The sequence below is a fragment of the Echinops telfairi genome, unplaced genomic scaffold, assembly GCF_000313985.2.
Source record: "Echinops telfairi isolate 266 unplaced genomic scaffold, ASM31398v2 ScPeMD7_7457;HRSCAF=8495, whole genome shotgun sequence".
NCBI classification, from domain to species: Eukaryota; Metazoa; Chordata; class Mammalia; order Afrosoricida; family Tenrecidae; genus Echinops; species Echinops telfairi.
In genome coordinates, this window is record NW_022111357.1 from 37,347,035 (window position 1) to 37,367,187 (window position 20,153).

The following is a 20,153-nucleotide window of genomic DNA, read 5'->3' on the forward strand; positions in this document are numbered from 1 at the left end:
TGGGGAAATTTTCTTCATTTTTAATTTACAGCAGAAAGAATATAAAGCATTCAGAAAACATTTTCCATATTTTTAAGGGCAATTCAAAACATTTTGCATGGTTTCCAGCAGCTGAGTTCTTCAACAGATCCATTGATTCAATGATGCTTTACATGCACAATTACAAAAATAAAACTTACAAAAAAGAAGACATCTAGACTAGTTTTACATGCAAGTCTCAGGGACCCCCCATTGGGCGCCAACTACTGTGTGGAACTGCCATAAGCGACCGTGCAGCCAGAGAGGGGTTCGTGTTATTGTCTGTATTTCGTTCACACAGTACAGCTGATTTCAAATGGGTAACAAGAATAGCAATTAAATCTTCAGGAGACAGAATAAAGATTAGCTATTTTATAATGAAATCCTACTCCTGGCACTTGGGAATTCAGATTATCCAAGAAAGCTGTGCTTACCTATCGTCTTATATTCAAAATTAAGACTCACAACCAAGAAAAAGCGGTTAAAAATGCTTCATTTCAGTGGAAGTGCATTTTTACCTCACCTAGGAATCACAGTTGTACTGGTAGGTTACACAGGTAGGCTTTGAACCTATGCCCTGTCCCCTCCATTAGAACCCATCTAATTAACTCTAAAGTCTCTATCTTCCAGAATCTTATACCTTATCCAGCTAATAATGTTAACATGTGAAACGTTTAAAAAAATGTGAGGGTTAAAGCAAATCCACTGAGGCCTTTACTCTTGTCGAAGATCAGTTCGTTTGACCATAATAAATGGAATAAACCCAACTAAATTCGGTTTTGAGAGAGGATATTGTGAAAGAGCTGGCTTTATATTCTGCTCTCGTATGAATGCAATTGTAAATTGTTGTGTCCTTCAAGAGGTCAAATTGGGTAAAAGAATAGTTTGGGTTTTTTTGGGGGGGGGGCAGGGCAGACTGCAACAGCTGTAACATAACCCACACATTTAAAAACAAAATTGAGTCAGGTCAGTTTACAAATGTACAGGTGGCTACTAGTTGTGGGGCTGTCACTGTTGTCAAAGCTGATCACAAGCAGTAAGACATATACTGTACAGTAATTCGAGGTTGGCAGTGAAAGGAAGTAATTAAAAAACAAGTACAATTATAGAAAAGGCACCAAGAGCACTGACCCCAGTTTTTACCGCGATCTTTCTGTATCTACCTTCCTTCCGAAGACACCAGTTTAAAAGCTTTATTTGGGAACGTGTTGGCTTCACAACAAGCCTTGAGTTCTCAGTTGCAGCCAGAACCAAGGGAAACACACATATTCTCGCAACTGACCCGCAAGCCACCTGGGAATTTTAAACTGGCATCAGCAAATGCTACCACATTTGCCTCTCGTGTTCACATTTGTAGTTTAATTTTAAAAGCATCAGATTTCTTTGGCTCCTCATTATGTGGAAATAGTAATATATACCATGACATCCCTATATAACCAGTTTGCATCTTGCTCATTTTCCGTTAACTTTTGTGCAAGTTTCATTACGTTTTTCTGATTTCCAGCGGGAAAGATGAGAACGTGAGACGCTTTTCCACTTTTCAAACGGTTTCTTTCATCAGGGTTTAATCATTCTAAGTGTTCTTTGTGGGAGTGAGTGGATGGTGTTAAGCTATATACTGATTCATCTTCTTATGATTATCTGTTTAGCAAAAGTAACTTAATTTTCTTAAGCAATATTAGCATTCACATTACTTGGCACCATTGGCAAAGAAATTTTAAATAAAATAAAATAAACTCCTGGTAGCCAAAATTAAATGTAAACATATCCTTTTTTTTTTTAAGTAATGCTACTTTGCCTTTTTTCTAAGTCTAAATACAGTAGCTTTTTTTTTTTGCAGTTTAGTCATGCTTTAGCAAAATGTTCTTCTAAAGAACATTTAAAATAAAGTACTCTTATAGTGAAATAAAGTTTTTTGTTTGTTTCATTTTACAGACCATAGCCACTAATGCTTTGCTTTTGTTCATTTCTTTTTTTTTCTTGGTTTCATGCACATATCTCTTTAATATATACAATATATACAAACAATACATCCACATTTTTCTCGCTTCATTCAGACAAAACTATACAAATAATTTTATCTTGCCATGTTATTGACCTTTGTGAATAAAATATTTAGCAATTAATATAATCCCTTTCAAATATTTTCTCACTTTCCATTTCTACCTTCTCTATATACACAGAAACTGCTCAGTTTGATGAAAGATAGCCAAAAACATGGGATTTACTGGCTGGAATGCAGCACCACACCCATCTCTTTGAGGTGGCAGGTGTCCAGGCAAGGTTTATGATTCCTTAGAATCACTACCGTTTCCAAGGATACTAAAAAAATCTACATGCTTTACCAATTAGCTAAGTAATTCTCATTGCACGTGAAAGTAAGGCAAAAAATTAAAGTGCTGAACATGAGAAAAGGGACAAGGTGACTAAACTCGCAGGTTCCTGGAAGGTGGTGGGGACAAGAAAGGAAGTTTAAACTCCGCACGCTGTTTCAGCTTAGTTCTCGTGCATTACCCGTTTACCACACACCCCTCTGCAAATTTCCCCAAGACATCAAAAACCTGCAGATTTTCAAAGTTGCATTACCTGTGCTGTAGAGATTCAAACAAAACAAAACAGGAAACAAAAACCAACAAGAATAAGTAACAGTGAAGGAAATGAGAACACGCAGACTCAATAAAGATTTGTATGCTCTAAGCCCTCCACTGAGAATCGATCCCAAAGATTCAGCTTCTTGGAAATAACTGACAGGTGCAGGACAGCATCTGCTTGTTGTTGCTGCTGCTAGTGCATCCCCACCTTTTCTTATCTATATTTTTGGTATAAATGTTTGTACAGTTCCACACGATGTTTGAATACAGCCCTATGAGAAGGAAAACAGCCCCTCCTAAGAAAAGGAAGCTTCTTTCACATTCCTCCTGGTGTCTTGTTTTCCCATGATCCAACAGAAGATTAAGTTCCAAGATGTCTTGCTGATCAAATTAAAAGTTGTCCATGAAAGTGCAAATGCAATGACAAAAACATTACTGTTAAAATCCTGCAGCTGATCTCCCCAAAACTGCAGAGGGATTTTGTGTGTGCATGTGTGTGTTCATGGATTTGTGTATGTATGTGTGTGTTGTTAGAAATGAAAACAGTCTGAAAAGCAATGTCACATTGCTGAGGGATGCTGCTGTGTGTCTTCAAGTTCCTTGGCCTTTTTCAATTCTTTCACTCTGGAAAAGAAACAAAACAGAACACCAGGCGATAACTATGGAGTGAAACTGTGACCAAAGAAAGGAAAGGGGTACTACCACTCCCTCTGAAATGGAAAACCAAGACAAGCCTTTTTGAGGATGGATGGCAAAAGAAACTCCTGGTCAATTGGGGGTGGGGGGTGGGGAGGGAATATCTAAAGATGAGGACATGCCCTTCTTCAGGTGATTAAAAAAACAAATTACTAAAACTGCTCGTTATCAAGTGCTCTGAGAACAGGGGGGGGGGGGAATCAACCCAAGCCTACCAGTGTATTAAGTGTAATCATAACATGCTCATCAGAAAGCTACAAAAACTAAGTACCTCTGTACCTGCAGCACCACTAGTTCACTATCCCCAGACGATGCAAACTGGGGCTACTGTATACACATTTACTTCTCATACCCCTGTGGGCTGGACCTCCACTTTGCTTTCATAGATGAGATTCTGATAGCTTGGACATCATCTTAATGCTGCACAACTCTGATACTTTGTGGTGGGGCTATGATTTTCCTAATTCCTTAATTTCCCCATTTCATTCTGTAACTTCCAAAGATGCCCAGCTTATGACCCTAACACCTCCCACCCCCACCCCTGTGCTCCCAGATGGGTAGCAGCAGAGTGCGATTCAGATAAGATACTCCGCTCTACTTTGCAAATTTGTTGTAAAAAAACAAACAAAAACAAAACCTTAAATGACATTCTTAGAGTAATGGGGCATTCACATCAGTGAATCAGCACGTGCAATTATACTTTTAATGTGCAAATGAACCTTTCTAACTTTATTGTAGCTGTCTGATGTAGGTGGGGTGGCAGGAAAATGGTTCTAAGTTGTAAGACTATTTCTTTTCATTGATGAAGGGTCTGCCTTAATAGCAGAATATTAAATTCAAGTGTGGTTTATCTTTGTAGTCAGTACCTGCTGTATAAACTACAATTTTCCGTACTGCAAACTATCTTAGGACTTGTTTCCCAAAACTGGGTGTGAGGATGACCTTAGCCAAAGAAGTGCCAGTTTCCCCAAACCCCACCCTCCACATCCCAACAACAGAACAAGTGGAAGTGGTTTCTTTGTCTAACATTAGCCTCAGGAGATTAACCTCTCTCAAGTTTTCTGATTCTCTGAATGTTTCCCAAAGTGAGTGATGCAGCCCCCTGGTGGGGGCGGGGGTGGCTGCAAAAACATAAACCTATACTTTATCCTGGATGATGGACTATAGTACAAAAGGTTTTAATTGCCAGGAGGGCACCAAACAATTATTTTTGTGAAAAAGGGGGGCGGAAGGCCAAATCTGCTTGGGAACCTATGCGCTAGAACGGTCTCTCCTGTTACCAGATATTCTGTGGTAGTTACATAATTTCACATCAATTTGAAGCGTAGGGGTAGAGTCTAGCCTGTCAATCAGGTCACAGGCTGACGGTGCCTCCTTATGGGTGACTGCATAAGGAGGGCCTGGGAGCACCCCCCTGTGCAATCCCCTTGTTGGGGAGCCACACAGAGCTGCTTGAGGCGAGACCTGTAATGTGGCCATCACCATGTGGATCCACTCAACTGCACCCACCGGCCTGTGATCTTCCTATATTCTGCATCATTGCGTGTGGATGCGTGAACCTGAAGAGCGATTTATGAATTCATACCTGACTTATGGACTAGATCTGGCCTGGGCTGGGCTGTTTTCCTAATATGCAATTATTTCTTGATATAAAGCTCTTACACATTCACGAGTACTCGGCAAAGTTGCTGCAAGCGCCTCAGAGATGCTCTTTCTAAAGAAAGGCTGCGCAGACTTGCTTTAGATACCAATACGAACTGTCCCATGTGCAAGCACACTTGTTGATATGATTTATTTACTTACAACCCCAAGCCAGCTTGCTCTCTCAGCACGTTATTTACCAACAGCTGGGACAAGCAGTAGACCTCCCACATCACTTGATCTTGTTTCCTTTACGGGGTACGTGTAGAATCTACTGCTATGTTCTTAAGTGAATGAATCTAGGTTATTGTTTCTGTTTTGATCTTATCGTTAAATATACCATGGATCGTTACATTCTAGGAGAATTTTAGTCTATATTATAGTACCTAACGGTGTGCATCATTACAGGTCCTTGAATTTGGACATGCATAATTGATAAACTAGCTTTTAAATCTGGAAGCATGCTGTATTCTGTGTTCTACTCTTAAACATGCAAAATCTGGGCTAACAGCCCCCTTGGCTGTTAAAATGCAAGGCATGCACTGGTGCCAAGTTTACTTCTAGGCATGCAACATCTGCCTTTGTGCAGACCCATGTGTCAGATTATTGCCAAAGTGCATGCTACTTCCAAGATGACATGTTGTTTCTGCACTGGGACAGAACTCATTCACCAACAGGCAACAGTGACTCCATCACTGAGGAGCTGCCTAGTCTGAAAAATGTTGGACTCCACACCCCTGAGCAGTAACAGCGCACTCTCTGCGACTTTTGTGCATCGTCACTGAGATGTGCTTTGGAATAAAAAGGAAAGTAGACTATAAACCTTAACTGTTTTATGCCATTCCATGTAAATAATCCATAGGTATCGTGTAAATATCTTTGTTGTAGTTAAAATGGTCACGTGTTTTTGTATCTTTTTTTAAACTGTTCCTTTGGGAATGATTTGAGACATGAACTGAATTTACGAGTTGTCATAGAAATACTGATAGAAAAAGAGCCTCACATGCCCCTGAGTTAAGGAGGTGATGGACAGCCACACTGGTCATCTACATTGGGGAATTGGGAACATTCCAATCTTTAGATCTACTTTCTAGACTTGTATAATCCTGAACTAATGTGAAGAATTAAGTTCTTAGTTTCATGATGAAGTGTCCATGATGGACCAACAATGTAAATGACAGCAAAATGACTTATATGGCACAGGAAACTTTTGGTGAGGGGGTTGGGGAGCAGGGGGGAGGCAGAAAGCAGTTAAAGATGGATCTAGAAAAAAAGAAGAGAATACTTAATGTTCTGGTAGCTCTACCAGGTCATTTAATATTCGTTGCCTTACTTTGTAGTCCTCACAATGCTATCATTATCTCCATTTGAAACAGACAATCAGGGCAAGCAACCCCAGTGGTAGTAAATGGCAAGGCAGGGAGTTGAACAGAGGTTCACTGGACTTCAAAGCCTGTAGTTTTACGACTCATTCCACTGCCTCTAGCAACAGATATGATTACGAAGAACTGAGAAGGAAAAAGTTCTTACTTACTTGGCTTCCCCGAGCCTTCATAGAAAGCATGCACTGGGAAAATGTCCATGGTGCGAGACGCTGCCTATGCTTTTGAAAGTTGATGGCAACCATGGTATTTGCTTATTTCTAAGATAGCATCCTTTATAAGACACCATGTTCTAAAGGGAAAAATACCTCCACACAAAAATGTACTTTAAGTTTTAAGATACAATTAGATTTAGAAAACTAAAACATGTGAAAAGAATGTGTACAAGAGTCAAGGAAAATCTTTTCCCTTTCTAATTTGCCAACCATGTGGATGATGATTTACTTCTGAAAGTTTACATGCAATTGAGAGAATGTTCCCATGTAGTATTGAAACCACAAAGTTTCCTATTACTCCTGGGTAAATATTTAGGATGCGATAGGAGTGCTGACATTGTTTTCAATTAAATGTCAAGTGGGTAAAATGATGTTAATTGGTTTCTCCAAAGAAACAAGAAATTTAAAAAAAAATCACATCACTGAAGTGATTTAAAACATCAGAAATATCTATTTCTTAGACTGTTTGAACAAAAATAGATATTTCAAATCATTGCCTTGAATAGGTAAGTAATTTTTTTTCTTCTGTTTTGTTAGCCAATAGCAGGAACAATTGCTAGAAGACATTAGTGTTAACTAAAATATGTATCTTTACCAACAAGGAAGTACAATAAAAATTTATATTGCTCATTGGCTCTGAGTGATTCTCCTTGCTTATTTGTATTTCCAAAATGTGTTACAATGAATATGTATTTTCTTTTGTAACAAAAATAAGTCCTGATTGCCATTCTTTAAAATGAAATTCTCAAAAAGTATGTTTTCCTATCCAGCTGTTAGTACATGCCATAAAAACTGAAAAACTCAATGGTATTAAAATAAACAAACCCTGCCCCCTCCACCAATTGCGTTGGCTGATCTCCCAGCCCCTGCAAAATTGATCAAACTGGTTTCACTGACACTCTATGTTGTGAGCTAATTTTTTAGTATGCAAGCTTGGTTAAAATATGGACCAGAACTTTTAACATTAAAATTGTAGCTGAAAATCCAGTACCTAGCTCACCATGATCTATAAAGCTTAACGTACCGGTGCTCAATAAACTTTGTTATGCTAGAGACACTCAGGTACGAGTTACTGAGTTTTTGGTTCTCTTAAGGAATTCCAACATCTAGACTAAGAGCTAAGAAGGAAGTGAGTCTAGAAAAGGGACATACCGTCACAAATGCCTAGGTTATCCAAGGGGAAAAACCCCACTATCATTGCATTTACTTCTGAATTCCATTAGACAGAAGACAGGTAGAGCAGTCTTCCTTAAGTTCTTAAAAGCAATTAGCAAGAATGGAAACAAGTTTTGAAAGGTACCAGGCTACAGATGCTCATGTCAGTAACAGAGAATCCAACGGATTAGGGCAAGGAAGTCTCAACTTTGTGGCTCTTAGTACTTGTACAACTAGGTTGGAGTTAAGGCAGTTGGGATACTGACTTTAACCTGTGACCATTCAACTATTAATGAGATAGACAATCCCAGGACTTCCCCAAGCATTCTCAATGGAAAACAATCACCACTTTGGGATATTGTTGCAGACTCAACCAAAAAACAAAAACAAAATGTTGCATCGTAATGTACTGAAGTGATGTTATAAGCAACAGCACTGAAAGCCAGCAAAAGCCCACAGGGGTTATTTCTGTTCGACGTCCAATGGTAATTTATGGATCGATGAAGTAGGCCTGCTTCCGAGACTTGTAGCAAACAACGGCTCCATGGGTAAAGCATAAGGCAAAGCTGCTTCATTACACCTGCTCAGCCAGAGAAATGTGTCATGAGTCAGTGGGTTTCAGCAGGCATATCCTCGCAATGCTGGACGTCAGAAGTAGGGCAGCCATGTACGGCTTTCTGATGAGTTACCTGTTGCTCTGAGAGCTGCAATAGCTTGTGGGGAATTTAGGCAAAGGGAGATCTTGCCATTTTCCAGAAATCTCATTTGGATGGCAAAACAAAAAAGACAGAGAGGCCCAATAAGAATGACAGAGAGCCTGTTGTCTGCAACTTAACACACACCATTGTGTTCCAAAAATATCCATTTCCTAAAAGAGGCAAGTGAGACAAAATTACTTTGGAGATTTAAAACACATTGCTGATGACACGCCCCACATTCATTTTTGACTCTTCATGGGGCAACTCAAACCCTTCCTTCACGACTAAGAGTGACAGTACAGTCCTCGACCTGGAGCACGGTTTCCTCTCGTCAGTTAAACAGCACACGTCCAGGCATGTGAAGAGAACCCTCCCGTGAGCAGAAGTGCACATCAAAAAGCCAACAGGGGAGAGGAGCCTTCCAGAGCCTGGCAAGACCCCCCACCCCCACCCCCTTGATGGCTCACAGGCCTGTGCTCTGCAGTCATCACCGAAAGGACTACTTACCAGAAGGACTGGCGACTCGAGCAATGTTTAGAAACCCAGAGAAAATCTGTTGTTATAAAACTTGTGACCCACAAGTGCTATTTTTCTTCCTCAACTTAAGGCTCTTTTATTCCAGCGGGATAACTGCACCTACCTTTATTGAACCCAAGTCACTAGGCCAGCAATTTACAAGAAATATGTCATTTAAATACCAGAATTCCCAAGCTAACAATAACGTTTGTGGTGATGTGAGAGTTTATAAAGCCCCATGGCTGACACAGTAAGTCATCGAGGGAGAGGAGGGGCTGCTTGTCAGAGTGGGCTGAGCTCTGAGCACTGGAAACACTCTCCAGGATCCATAAAAAAGAAATGCGAGAGCAAGTGCTGGGAAAAGTCTACTTAGAGACAAGAGAGGCAGTCCTCTCTCTAGGTTAACTTAGTCTCAATAATGTGAAAAGTGTCTGTCATACAATTCAAGTTATTTAATATGTCTTACATAGAGGTATGTTGGGTTTTTCTGCTCTAAGACGAAATAGTACTTTGTCAGATATAGTCCAAATCCAACTCGAAATTAGTATAATCTTTAGCACAGATGTTTGAAGTAGGCATTTCTTCAACCTTAAAATCATTCTTGGTTACTTGCTGAAGTTAGTAGGCTATTTGCCTAAATTAATTAAAATAATTACATCTATCAAATCAAATCTTTCTTTGCTTATAAGAGAAATTCTGTGACGTAGCTAATTAATTATGTCTGAGACAAAACAAATTCCAATGATAGAATCAAAGTCAGGTAACTATTAGATTACTGGATCTATTACGGGCTAAAACCTGGAAAGAAAAAAAATGAGTGAAAATGAGCCGAACCAAGGAAAAACATTTGGTGTCTGTCTTAGTCTTCTTGAACTGAAGGCTAAAGCTTTCAATCCACAAATGATATTTTCTGGTTCCTACACTACTGGGATTAGCCTGCTGCTGTGCGTTAATTCGGATAGTGACATTTTTTTAGATGTCCTATGGCCCAAATTAGGATTTTTGGTCAATAATCATGTTTTATAAACATTATACCATAAAACAAAATCCCTTAAAGTATTCAAATGATGTATTTCATTATATAAACCAGTGTTTCCCAAAGTTGGCTATACCAGCCCCAAGAAAAGTTTTGGAACGATCCAGAGGGCTGCAAAAGCAGATACCTACACTTGATCCTGGATTATGGGCTATATTATGAAAGTCTTTAATCTTCAAGAGGGTGTTGAGTAATATATATATATGGAAAAGGGAGGATAAGCCAAGTTAAGGTTAGCAACCTATACTATAGGCCCGGAATATCTCAAATATACTTTATAAATTAATAAGAACAGCTATTATATTGTTTGCTATAAATTCCAGGAATATAAGTCCTGATTAGAGACTGGTCTGCCTTCAAGAGCAGTGTCAATCTGGGGACTAACACAGCGGAAGCTGCTGTACCTTCTCTGGCGAAACAGGGAGAGGGCCACTTGCTGGCAATCAGACATGGACCTGGCCAGAAGTTAATCCTCATGTCATACAGTTAGACAGACAACCACCTAACTAGAAGGAACACAAAGGCTGCCAGCAACTTCTCTTACACTCCCTGAAGACTGTGCGGTATGAGGGATATGAAATACCAATTTTCCATGCATGAATAGGTGTTTTAGGATTTCACAACAAAATGCAGCAGGCACTAAAGAAATTAAGGTCGGGAGTTTGGTTGGCATTGAAAAGCACCCTTGGAAAATGTACTCTTAAAGATGATCAACATACCAGAAACTAACAAGCTTCAAAAGTGCATAAGCAACCACTTTTACCAAAGGGTTGGTTCCTTGCAGCAGGCTGTATTAATTGCATATAACATGCAAGAGACTACAACTTTTAGTTAAGTTGAATGGGCATGCATTTGTCTTCACGGAGGTTTCTTTGTTTTCCAAATGGAAAGAAATGGTATCTATATATGCAAAGAGTAAGAGGGAACTGAATGAGAGAAAAGTGGAGATTTTTGCCCTCCATTTTCCCCCTCTCTTTTTTAATCAGTTTATTGAGGGCCTTTACAGCTCTTATCACAATCCATACATCCACTCTTCGGGTCAAACACATTTGTACATATGTAGCCATCATCATTTTCAAAGCATTTTCTTTCTACTTGAGCCCTTGGTATCAGCTCATTTTTCCTTTTTATTTCAAATACAGACATCTAAGACAACTGTTCCATATACCAAAAAATCCACCACAAACCACCATCTGAATGTAACGATGATTAGCTAGTCAAATTTACAAACCAGTATAGCTGCTTCCCGCCCCACCCCCGCAAAAAAGACCCACCCCAAATTTCTCTTTCAGCAACTCTCCATGGTTTGAAACTATTAGCTGTTCTTCAGGAGAAAGATGAGGCTTTCTACTCCCATAAAGGTTTGCAGTCTTCTTAAACCATAGGGGCAAGTTTATTCTGTCCTATAGGGTTGCTATGAGTCAGAACCAACAATATGGCAGTGAGTTCAGGTAATTGTTAGTTCTAAATCCTCTGTAGCATTTAAAAGTTAAGATCTGTGGTTCTCTTATTAAAGAAAAAATCTATGGATAGTTCAGATTTCACTTGGATAGTTTATGAAATAACCTAGAGATTTGAGTAAATTTGTTTTGCAAATTTCATTTAGTAAAGTGTTTAGGAGAACTTATAAAACCCCAGTTCTCCTATTATCTAAGTCAGCATTCAATAGCCTGCAGCCCAAACCTGACCCAAAGCTTGTTTGTACAAATAAAGTTTTATTCAAACACAGCTGTGACTATTCAAATTTTAGCTGCAACAGTATTATCTATGGGGCCTTTTGTGCTACAAAAGCAGAACCAAGCAGTTGTGACTGAGACTGTCTAACCTACAAGGACAAAAATATGTACTAACCGACATTCTAAGAATGAGGCTTGCTAACTTTTGGCTTAAAAAGATAACATGAATAAATACTATCGTCAGCATAAATGCAGTTAGATGATATAGATGTCATTATCTCCAATAATTAGAAATTTAAAGCTTTTTAAAATGACCTTTTGTCAGAAATCTAAGACGGATTTGCTAATAGTGCAATGTACGTTAAAAGGGGTTGGGGGTTGTGCTGAACATCACTGACATCCAGAACTTCCATGTTAAGTTCTTTTGCTTTCTTTCTTTTCCCATGTTAGGTGTTAAAGACATCTCCTTAAGGTTTGTATGGAAAACACTTGCTAATCTAATTCTAGTCTGATTTGGGTGAATCCTAATCCTGTTTTTTTTTAACGAAACAGCTTTCTGATTTATCTTTCACTGAAGTATAAGACACATAAGCCATGTTGGACAGACTTTTGCTTCTTGGGTAAATTTACAAATCTGCATCATCTTCTAAAATTGCAGGGGTACTCATACTGCCCGTTGAAGACCCGTTCATAATCATTGACAGTACATGTTCTACTGGAACATTGACCTTCACCACAATATAGAGACAGACATTTTCAATACATCTGCACAACCATTGTCTTTCTTCAGTATTGCTGTTGGATGCTGGCCATGTTTTAGAATAAGTGCCCGGGGTCGGTTCTGAAAGGGCATCTTTGTGCACCGACTTACCTCACAGGGAAAGAGAAATTAAGATTAGCTTAAAAAAATGAAATACCTTGTACTACCTAGTGAACCTTCCTTGCTTTTAGGAAAATTGACGAAACAACTAGTTGCGAAAATTTCATGTGGCAATTTTTTAAAAGTACAAATAACCACTTGCTTACTACTTTCTTATAGTGCAGCCTTATTTCAATTTTAAACCGATGCCACCAGACACATGTTATGCTGTAGGCATTTCCACCGTGTTTGAAGCATGTCCTGCTGCGTGGCGGCCTTGGGGGCACCTCCCTTTCACTTACTCATGCACTTGTCCATTGACTGTGTGAGAGCCTGTTCTCCTGATGCACGGAACGGCAGTGTTAGTCATAATGGTTAGTCTTGTCATCTTATTTCATTCAAAATGGATGTGAAACTTACTGGCATACCTAGGCTGCAGCCTCATGCAAGCAAGCAAAAAGCAAAATATTGAAAATGGAAGATAAGACTGGCTAGCAGGCAGCTAAACTCACCCTTTTGTACAGCCTATGGTCCACCAGGGGGCTTCAGACAGTAAAACAATACCAAAGAGCTATTAGCATATGAGGGTCACAACAGAACCTTATCAATTGCTTTATTTTCACAACAACAGAAAGAGAATATAAAGTGGTTCTTTTGGGGGGTGGTAGGGATGGGGAAAAAAAGCGATGTGTGAAATGACTAAGTGTAAATTCATCAGTTTACCCTTAAGTATAAAAATGATGGAGTCAAAGTGTTTTAGCAAAATCCTTAAGAAATGAGATATTTCTTCTCATTCCTGAAGCCACTACCTACCTTTTGATGGGTGTCACTTTACTGTATATATTAATGCCTCTAAGAACCAAATAAAACATCACCTATTCCGAAGGTGCTATGAAACACAGACTGGAAACAGGGTTACACACATCCAAGGGAAAGTGTGCTTTCAAACAAGCTTTTTTGGAAAAGATTTGGAGAGATTTTCAGGATGTCTTCAGATTTCTACATTGAATAGATTAAGAGCTGAACACTTCTGCACTGCCAGGAATGCAGAGACTATTCAAATTTGTCTGTATACTTTCCTAACACCTGAGCGACAAAAGGCAATGAAAGACAGCACAGTGGCCTGCATTTATCCAGGATTCTGACTTTTTTGTTAGCATTTGCAAGAGGTTTTTCCTAGTGAAAATATGAACGCAAGGAAGGGACAACCCTCCAAAACGAAGGGATTTCTTTGCTGTGTCTACTCTATGTTTGGTTTAAATACCTTATCCTTTCAACTCACCCAGTGTAAATTCAGGGCATCTTTTTTGGGGGGCGGGGGGGGCCTGGGCAGAGGAAGAAAGTGAGTGTGGGATATCATGTCATTTTGCTCAAAGTCATTAACTATATAAATATATCCAAATCCTCGTAAGACGAAACCAAATTAGCAAAACAGTACAGTACAATTGGAAGTGAGAACTTTCCAGAAGTGGCCAACAGAGCCATGACAATGCCATATTAAAAAAAATAGAATCTGCCTGGAGAATATTAACCATGATTTCATAAAAACGGAGGCGCTATGGGCTTCTGCTCATAGTGGCCCAAGCCTGCAGTGGTTACTGTGCTAAAGATTCTTGTCCTTGTGCAGGCAGGAGGGGACAGGGAGAGAAGGAGCTGAGGACACGTACAAAGGTCAGGAGAAGGGCTATGGGAGTCCTGAGGATTGCCACCAAACGGAGGAAAATGAGCTACTCTCTTTGGTTACATAAAGTCCCCTAACACTGGGTAAACGGTACGATGCAATGATCAAGAAATAAGACTGACTTTTGGTAAAGGCTTACAGAATTAATGGCTTCTACCATTACTATACCCCATGCTTTGATACGATGTATTTCCTAACAGGGCATCCTATTTCAGAATACTGGTGCCTCATTATTTGTTAGCAATTTGTGTGTGTGTGTGTGTGTGTGTGTGTCTCCCCTGATCACTGCACAGTACAGGGCTACTGGGCTGCTGAGGTGTACGGTAAGTGTCCCAGAGCTTTCTTCTCATTCTTCAGCATTCTAGCTGGGGAATCTCAGCTCGGCTCTATCGAAACTTTTCAGAAAGTTTCGCCTTCTTGCCAAGTCACAGACTGTATACATTTCCTTCTACAGCCATAGAAATAAATCCTTCGGTGGGTTTAAGTGTAGGTAAATGTAGCCAAACCCTACTATGACTCAGAAATAAAATATTTCCCAAGTTAGCAACCAGAGTTTGGGGGAGTCAGAAAACAAAAAAGCAAAAATAAAACCTCTGAGGGATGAAGTGGAATGTGAAACTCGGGGCTTCTGGCTGAGTTAAATCGGAGGAAATGGGACACAAAAGAGCTTGCTTCAGCGTCTGGATCTGTAGCCCAAAAGCCCCACAAGGTTGAGAAACCACCGGCCCACAAGGAGGGCCAGCCCAAGGCAGCCTCCAGCCATCACACATGTCAGACTGGAATGTCAACCTCAGGAAAGGAAAGATCCATTGTCTTCCCAGCCCCCTCGATCTCAGGACCTCCTCTTCACAAAGCAAGCTCCAAAGTGGAGACAGTAAGGAGACCTAGCTTAGGGCCCGGAGAAGATGCCGTGTCTCTGGGGAACGCCCATGTTACAGGGTCCATTCTCTCCTCACGCCAAGTCCCTCGTGATCTCAGGTGTATTCGCTTTCCTGCAAAATCTCATCTCAATTACTTCGTTCCTGCCCCTTCTCATCACAGGCCAGCTTTAGCGTGTGTTATATGCACAGCAGAGGGCGCCAGCTATTCACGTGGAAATCTGACATTTGAAAAAAAAAAACAGGGATGACATGCCTGGTTTTCTTCCTTCCCCTCGTGAACAGAAGCTCTGTGTTTATTTTTGTTCGGAAACATATTAGCAGCGAAGCAGGGTTCTGGGCGAAAAACATATTGCCACAGGGCACATAAAAGACAGATTGAAGAGAAACTTGGAATTCAAAGCCAACTAAATTGTCCATGCCTCCAAGTTAAAGCCGACATGCGTGGGCAGGGACCTACGCTGTTCCCCAGCGCAGTCGGAGCCAGCTCCAGAGAACCAGCACTTTAGACCCTCTGAGAGTGCTGGGTCCTGTGGTAATTTGGGACCTCTACCCTGGTTACTTGCTGGGGTTGGGAGGGGGGTTAGCGTTATGTGCCTGGGTGTTAATGGCTGGGTACGAACATTAGGGCTGCTTTGTTATTCTCCATGAGGCCAATGCAGAGATGAGAGTGAATGTACCTGTGGCGGCAGCGGCGGAGGAACCTCATTATTTTTCGAGCAGCTTGGTCCTGCTTTTTGGTGAGCAAACTGCTCCTGAAAAAAGCCAGAGAATGGTTGTCACAAGAAGGGGTCTCTGTAAAGGCTGGTGGGCACAAGCCAAAAGCTGGTCACTAGGGAAGGCCTCCTACGGCTACAGTCCCCCAGGCTGATCCAACGGCACAAGCAGGGGCTGCTCTTCTAAGGTGGAGTTTGGGCATCTCTGGGAGAGGCGGTGGGGGAGGAGGAGGGAAAGAAAAGGGAGCCTATGCGCACCTCTACCTCATTTCATGAGCAAGATGGGAAAACAAGATGTCATTTCCATGGCCCTTCACAATATCTGATAAGCTCATTTGATTGGAAAAGCCATTGAGCAGGCTTTCTGGGTCTAGAAATCCTCTGCTGAATTAGTCTCTTTGGAGTATTGTTTTGCTACTTTCTAAAAATCAATGACTTTTATTTGATTGAAGGCTTTCATTCTACTCTCCAAAATGCAATCACTTCACTCTAATTACTTTCCTGGGAACCCTGGTGGCGCTGGGGTTAAGTGCTTGGCTACTAATGAAAAGGTTGGCAATTCAAACCCACCAGTCACTCCTTAGGAGAAAGGTATGGCCGTCTGCTTCCCTGTAGATGTCAGTCTTGGAAACCCTGCAGGGCACAGTTCTACTAGGTTCTATGGGGACACTAGGAGTTGCGAATAACTCAAGGGTTTTTTTTTGGGGGGGGGGCAGGTTTGGGTTTAATTACTCTTCCAAGATCTCAGAAGTTTACATTTTTTAGGAGGAAACTTGGCTTGCCAAATACTGACAGAAGTGGACATTGGATGGGGACCACAAAATAATTGTGGAGAGGAGGTGGGAGAGGGAAGGGGAGATAGAGAGACAAAAATAGATGGACAGGCTTAACTATACAATGGTACATCATCTAGAATGGTCTAAAAAGAGTCAGTGCAGAACACAGGCAGACCCTAACCTGCTAGCTGCTAACCTGAGGCCGATTCTTCCAGCTCTATCAGAGTTCTCTTCTCTGGACAGTGTTACCTCCGCAAGCCATCTCCACCCACCTGAGTTTCTGTTGTACAATCACGGCTGTCCGGCGAGCCTGCCGTCTTTTGCCACACTTCTTATAGCTCCGGTAGTACTTCTGGATCAGCACGGCAGCACGTCGGCTCTGCTGGAACTTTTTTTGTTCATAGTAACTTCGGAATTTGCTCTGGATAAGGATGGCAGCCTGTGTCATCTTTTTATAAAGTGCGTACTGCAGGGAGACAAGAAAGAGCAGGACAGTAACAACAGGAGCTGCTCGGGGAGGAGGGCCGACGCTGCCCCCTTTGTCATCAGATTCCTCTCCACTGAGAACGGCTCCACCGCCAGCGAGGCAGGCCAGGATCCTTGTCACCTACCTTTCCAAAAGGACAACTACTATGTTAAGGGTCTCCGTCAGACAATTCACATGGTTTTAAATGTCCCGTTTGCCCCCAAACCAGAAGAGTTTGCTGTAAGCACTCTTCCGTGCAAAAAATAACTTCAGGAGCTTATATACTTACAAATCTTAAAGTTGTATTCAGGAAGTAAACATCTCAATGTTTAAAAGTAATATTTACAACCAGTTCTGAAGCAATTTTAACAGCCATTCTTTTATGACTCCCAGTTCCCATCATATGTGGGGTGGGGGTGGGGTCTTCAAAAAGTTTGTGGGAAAGTGGAACTAAAAGATTAAGGCGATCTCCCACAATCTTTTTGAAGCCTCCTTAGTATCCATCTGCTTTGCAGTCAGCATGTTATTTCTGTCATTCCATATGACAAATTTCGGACTGAGTTACAAGGTCCCAAATACAAGGCTTATCATGAAACGCTGACACCCTAAAGCTACATGAGCCTGCGGGATTAGCTCTCACTGGACCAGCCCAGTGGAGAAGCAATGGCAGCTGGCCGGTTGTCACAGAGGCGACTTGCTCAGGAGCCAATACTGACAGCTCTCCATCTGGCCCGCAGCAGAGCTCCACAACGTGGGGGTGTGCAGGTGAAAGGGGGATTTCAATACCAGTCCCCCGGCACTGAAAATACAGAGCTCTCTTGTTTTAAAATGGTCATGTCCAAATTTCTGTGAAACAGAATTATGACTCTGGGAATGAGAAGTCCCAATGAATCCCTTTTCCTAAAATAAGGCAACTTACCATTTTAAGGGGGAAAACTCCTTAGAAAATGCCTGTACCTAAGGACATGCCTTGAGTAAGGGGTGGTGGAATGCGGAAGGAGAATGACTTCTCAGGATGACTGAGAACCTGCGGTCATCTTATCCGACCTAGTCTTCATTTCCACCGTACAAAGTCTGTTAAGACCACTGTACCCTACAGGGCCTTAGTGGTTCTCACCAACTTGGCCCACACGCACTGCCCACTCAGAACCTACTGGGCCACAGTGGACACAGTGGTCAATTTACTTCATGACTCACTGATCTAACAGGGTGGGGTCTTTAGATTGACAGCCTTATTGCCAATAATTATTCAAGACAGAACACACTCCAAATGAATAGCGAGATGGCCCCGCAGGAGGATAGGGACCCTGGGGTTTGGGAGGCCTGGCAAAGGGAGCGTGTGTACTTGGTGAATGCACCCCTCCTGGCTCTTCTCAGGGTTGACAATGAGTGTGAAGTTTGTGACTTCAGTGGAATGATTTGTGGGAGGACTTGGTTTATCATTACCTTCAAGGCTATCCATGTCAGCTTGGGGGAAAAACAGAAAATACAAGATTAATGTTAGATTGCTGAATATAATTAAAAACCAGAACCAATCAAACTCCCAACCAAGAAAAAAAAGACAAACTGGCTATAGTTAACGCCTTTGAAAAATAATGACTCCCATCTTCTGAGTTGTAGACACAATACTTTCTTGGGAGGGGATTAAAAAAAACAAAAAAAGGACCCCAATTTTGGAAAAAATACCTGCGATAGTCACACTTCGAACTGGATTCTGCTCATGGCTAATGTGATGCATGCTTCTCAGAAGGAAGCCAGTATGGCTCCCTGAGGCAGTGCTACAATACTGTGTGTCAGCGTTTACACAATAAACCTTCATTCTCTGGGGTCCTGCACTCAACTGGCTATCACTGTGAGGTGGAATTTCCCCTCATGAACAAGCCGTAAATCTTAGAAAACCCGAGAATATGGCAACCCATATCAAAGAGCAGACATAGATCCTTCTCAGAGAGCACAAGCCCCTATTTCCACGTGACACAAATCTGGAGTCCCTGGGTGGCTCAGACAGTAAGCCACCAGGCTGCTCACTGAAAGGCCAGCAGTCTGAGTACACCCAGAGATGCCTCAGAAGAAAAGCCTGGCACTCTACTTCCCAATCAGCTATTTAGAAAAAGCAACTGAGCAAAGTTCTGACATACAGGGATGGCCGTGAGTTGGACTGGACTTAATGGCAACTAATTTCGTATTCCATATCTTAGCATTCACGCTTCCTTATGTAAAAACTTTATGTCCATGGCAAGACTAACCCAATAAAATGGCAGCACCGAACTTTATCATATACAAACAAGTCAAGACTCAGGGGGGCGTGGGGGGTTGTTTCCTCAGAAAAGGTGCCCTTGCATGTTATCAGAGGTCAAGTGTTCAACTACTAACTGGAAGGCTAGCCATTCAAACACCTCCAGAGGCAGCTCAGGAGAAAGGCCTGGAGATCTAATTCCAAAAGGTCCCAGAGCGGAAATCCCCGACAGTGCAGTCCAACTCCGCATGCACGAGGTTGCCATGGGCTGGAATCGACCCCCTGGCAACAGGTTGGTGTTCTTGGTTTGGGTTTCCTTAGGGGGCATTTGTATTCATGCTGGCAGGCTAGCTTGAAAAAGGATGGTGAGAATGGTTGCCCAACATGAAGAAAGCAATCACTAAAATGGCAGCTGTTTTAATAACTTTAAAAAAAATCTCAATTAGGCAATTTTTTTTAACATTCTACAACCACTTCAATGATTATAAAGCTCTACTATTTAATTAATTTCTCAGAGCCTCGGCTTCTTCCTCTTCATCAATTCGAGATGAAACTGCAGGCACATCTGAAGATGGTGCGGGTTCGGTTCCAGATCACCGCAATATAGCAAGGATTGAAATGAAGTCAGCAGCATGACGTTTTGGGTTTCCCATGAAAGCTTTGCTCACCCTCGACGGTAGTCTCCAAGGGTATAGTAGCACAGGGAAAGGTCTGAAGTATTATGAGAGTCACCAGCGGTGACACAGAGTCACGACAGTAAGCACATGCTTTTGGGAAAATGGTTGGTAGGCTCGCTCGATGTGGGGTTGCTGCAAACCGTCCATCTGTAAAATCCTCAGCATCTGCCAAGTGCAACCAAGCACAGCATGATGAACTGAGGCGAGCCTGTTCGAAGACTATCTGTCCAGTGTAATGAG

At 41.6% G+C, this 20,153-nt stretch overlaps 1 protein-coding gene across 1 annotated transcript in view; it reads right to left on the reverse strand.

Annotated features, from left to right (window-relative positions):
- CAMTA1 (calmodulin binding transcription activator 1) overlaps positions 1-20,153 on the reverse strand; it is a 1,095,522-nt gene continuing 1,075,369 nt past the window's right edge. Inside the window, exons 20-24 of the mRNA XM_045299056.1 lie at positions 18,447-18,467; positions 16,807-17,000; positions 15,723-15,797; positions 12,996-13,026; positions 1-3,233 (exon numbers count right to left, since the gene is read on the reverse strand). Coding sequence (XP_045154991.1) covers positions 3,201-3,233; positions 12,996-13,026; positions 15,723-15,797; positions 16,807-17,000; positions 18,447-18,467 — 354 coding nt within the window. The 3' untranslated portion in view covers positions 1-3,200. The remainder of the gene's footprint in view (positions 3,234-12,995; positions 13,027-15,722; positions 15,798-16,806; positions 17,001-18,446; positions 18,468-20,153) is intronic.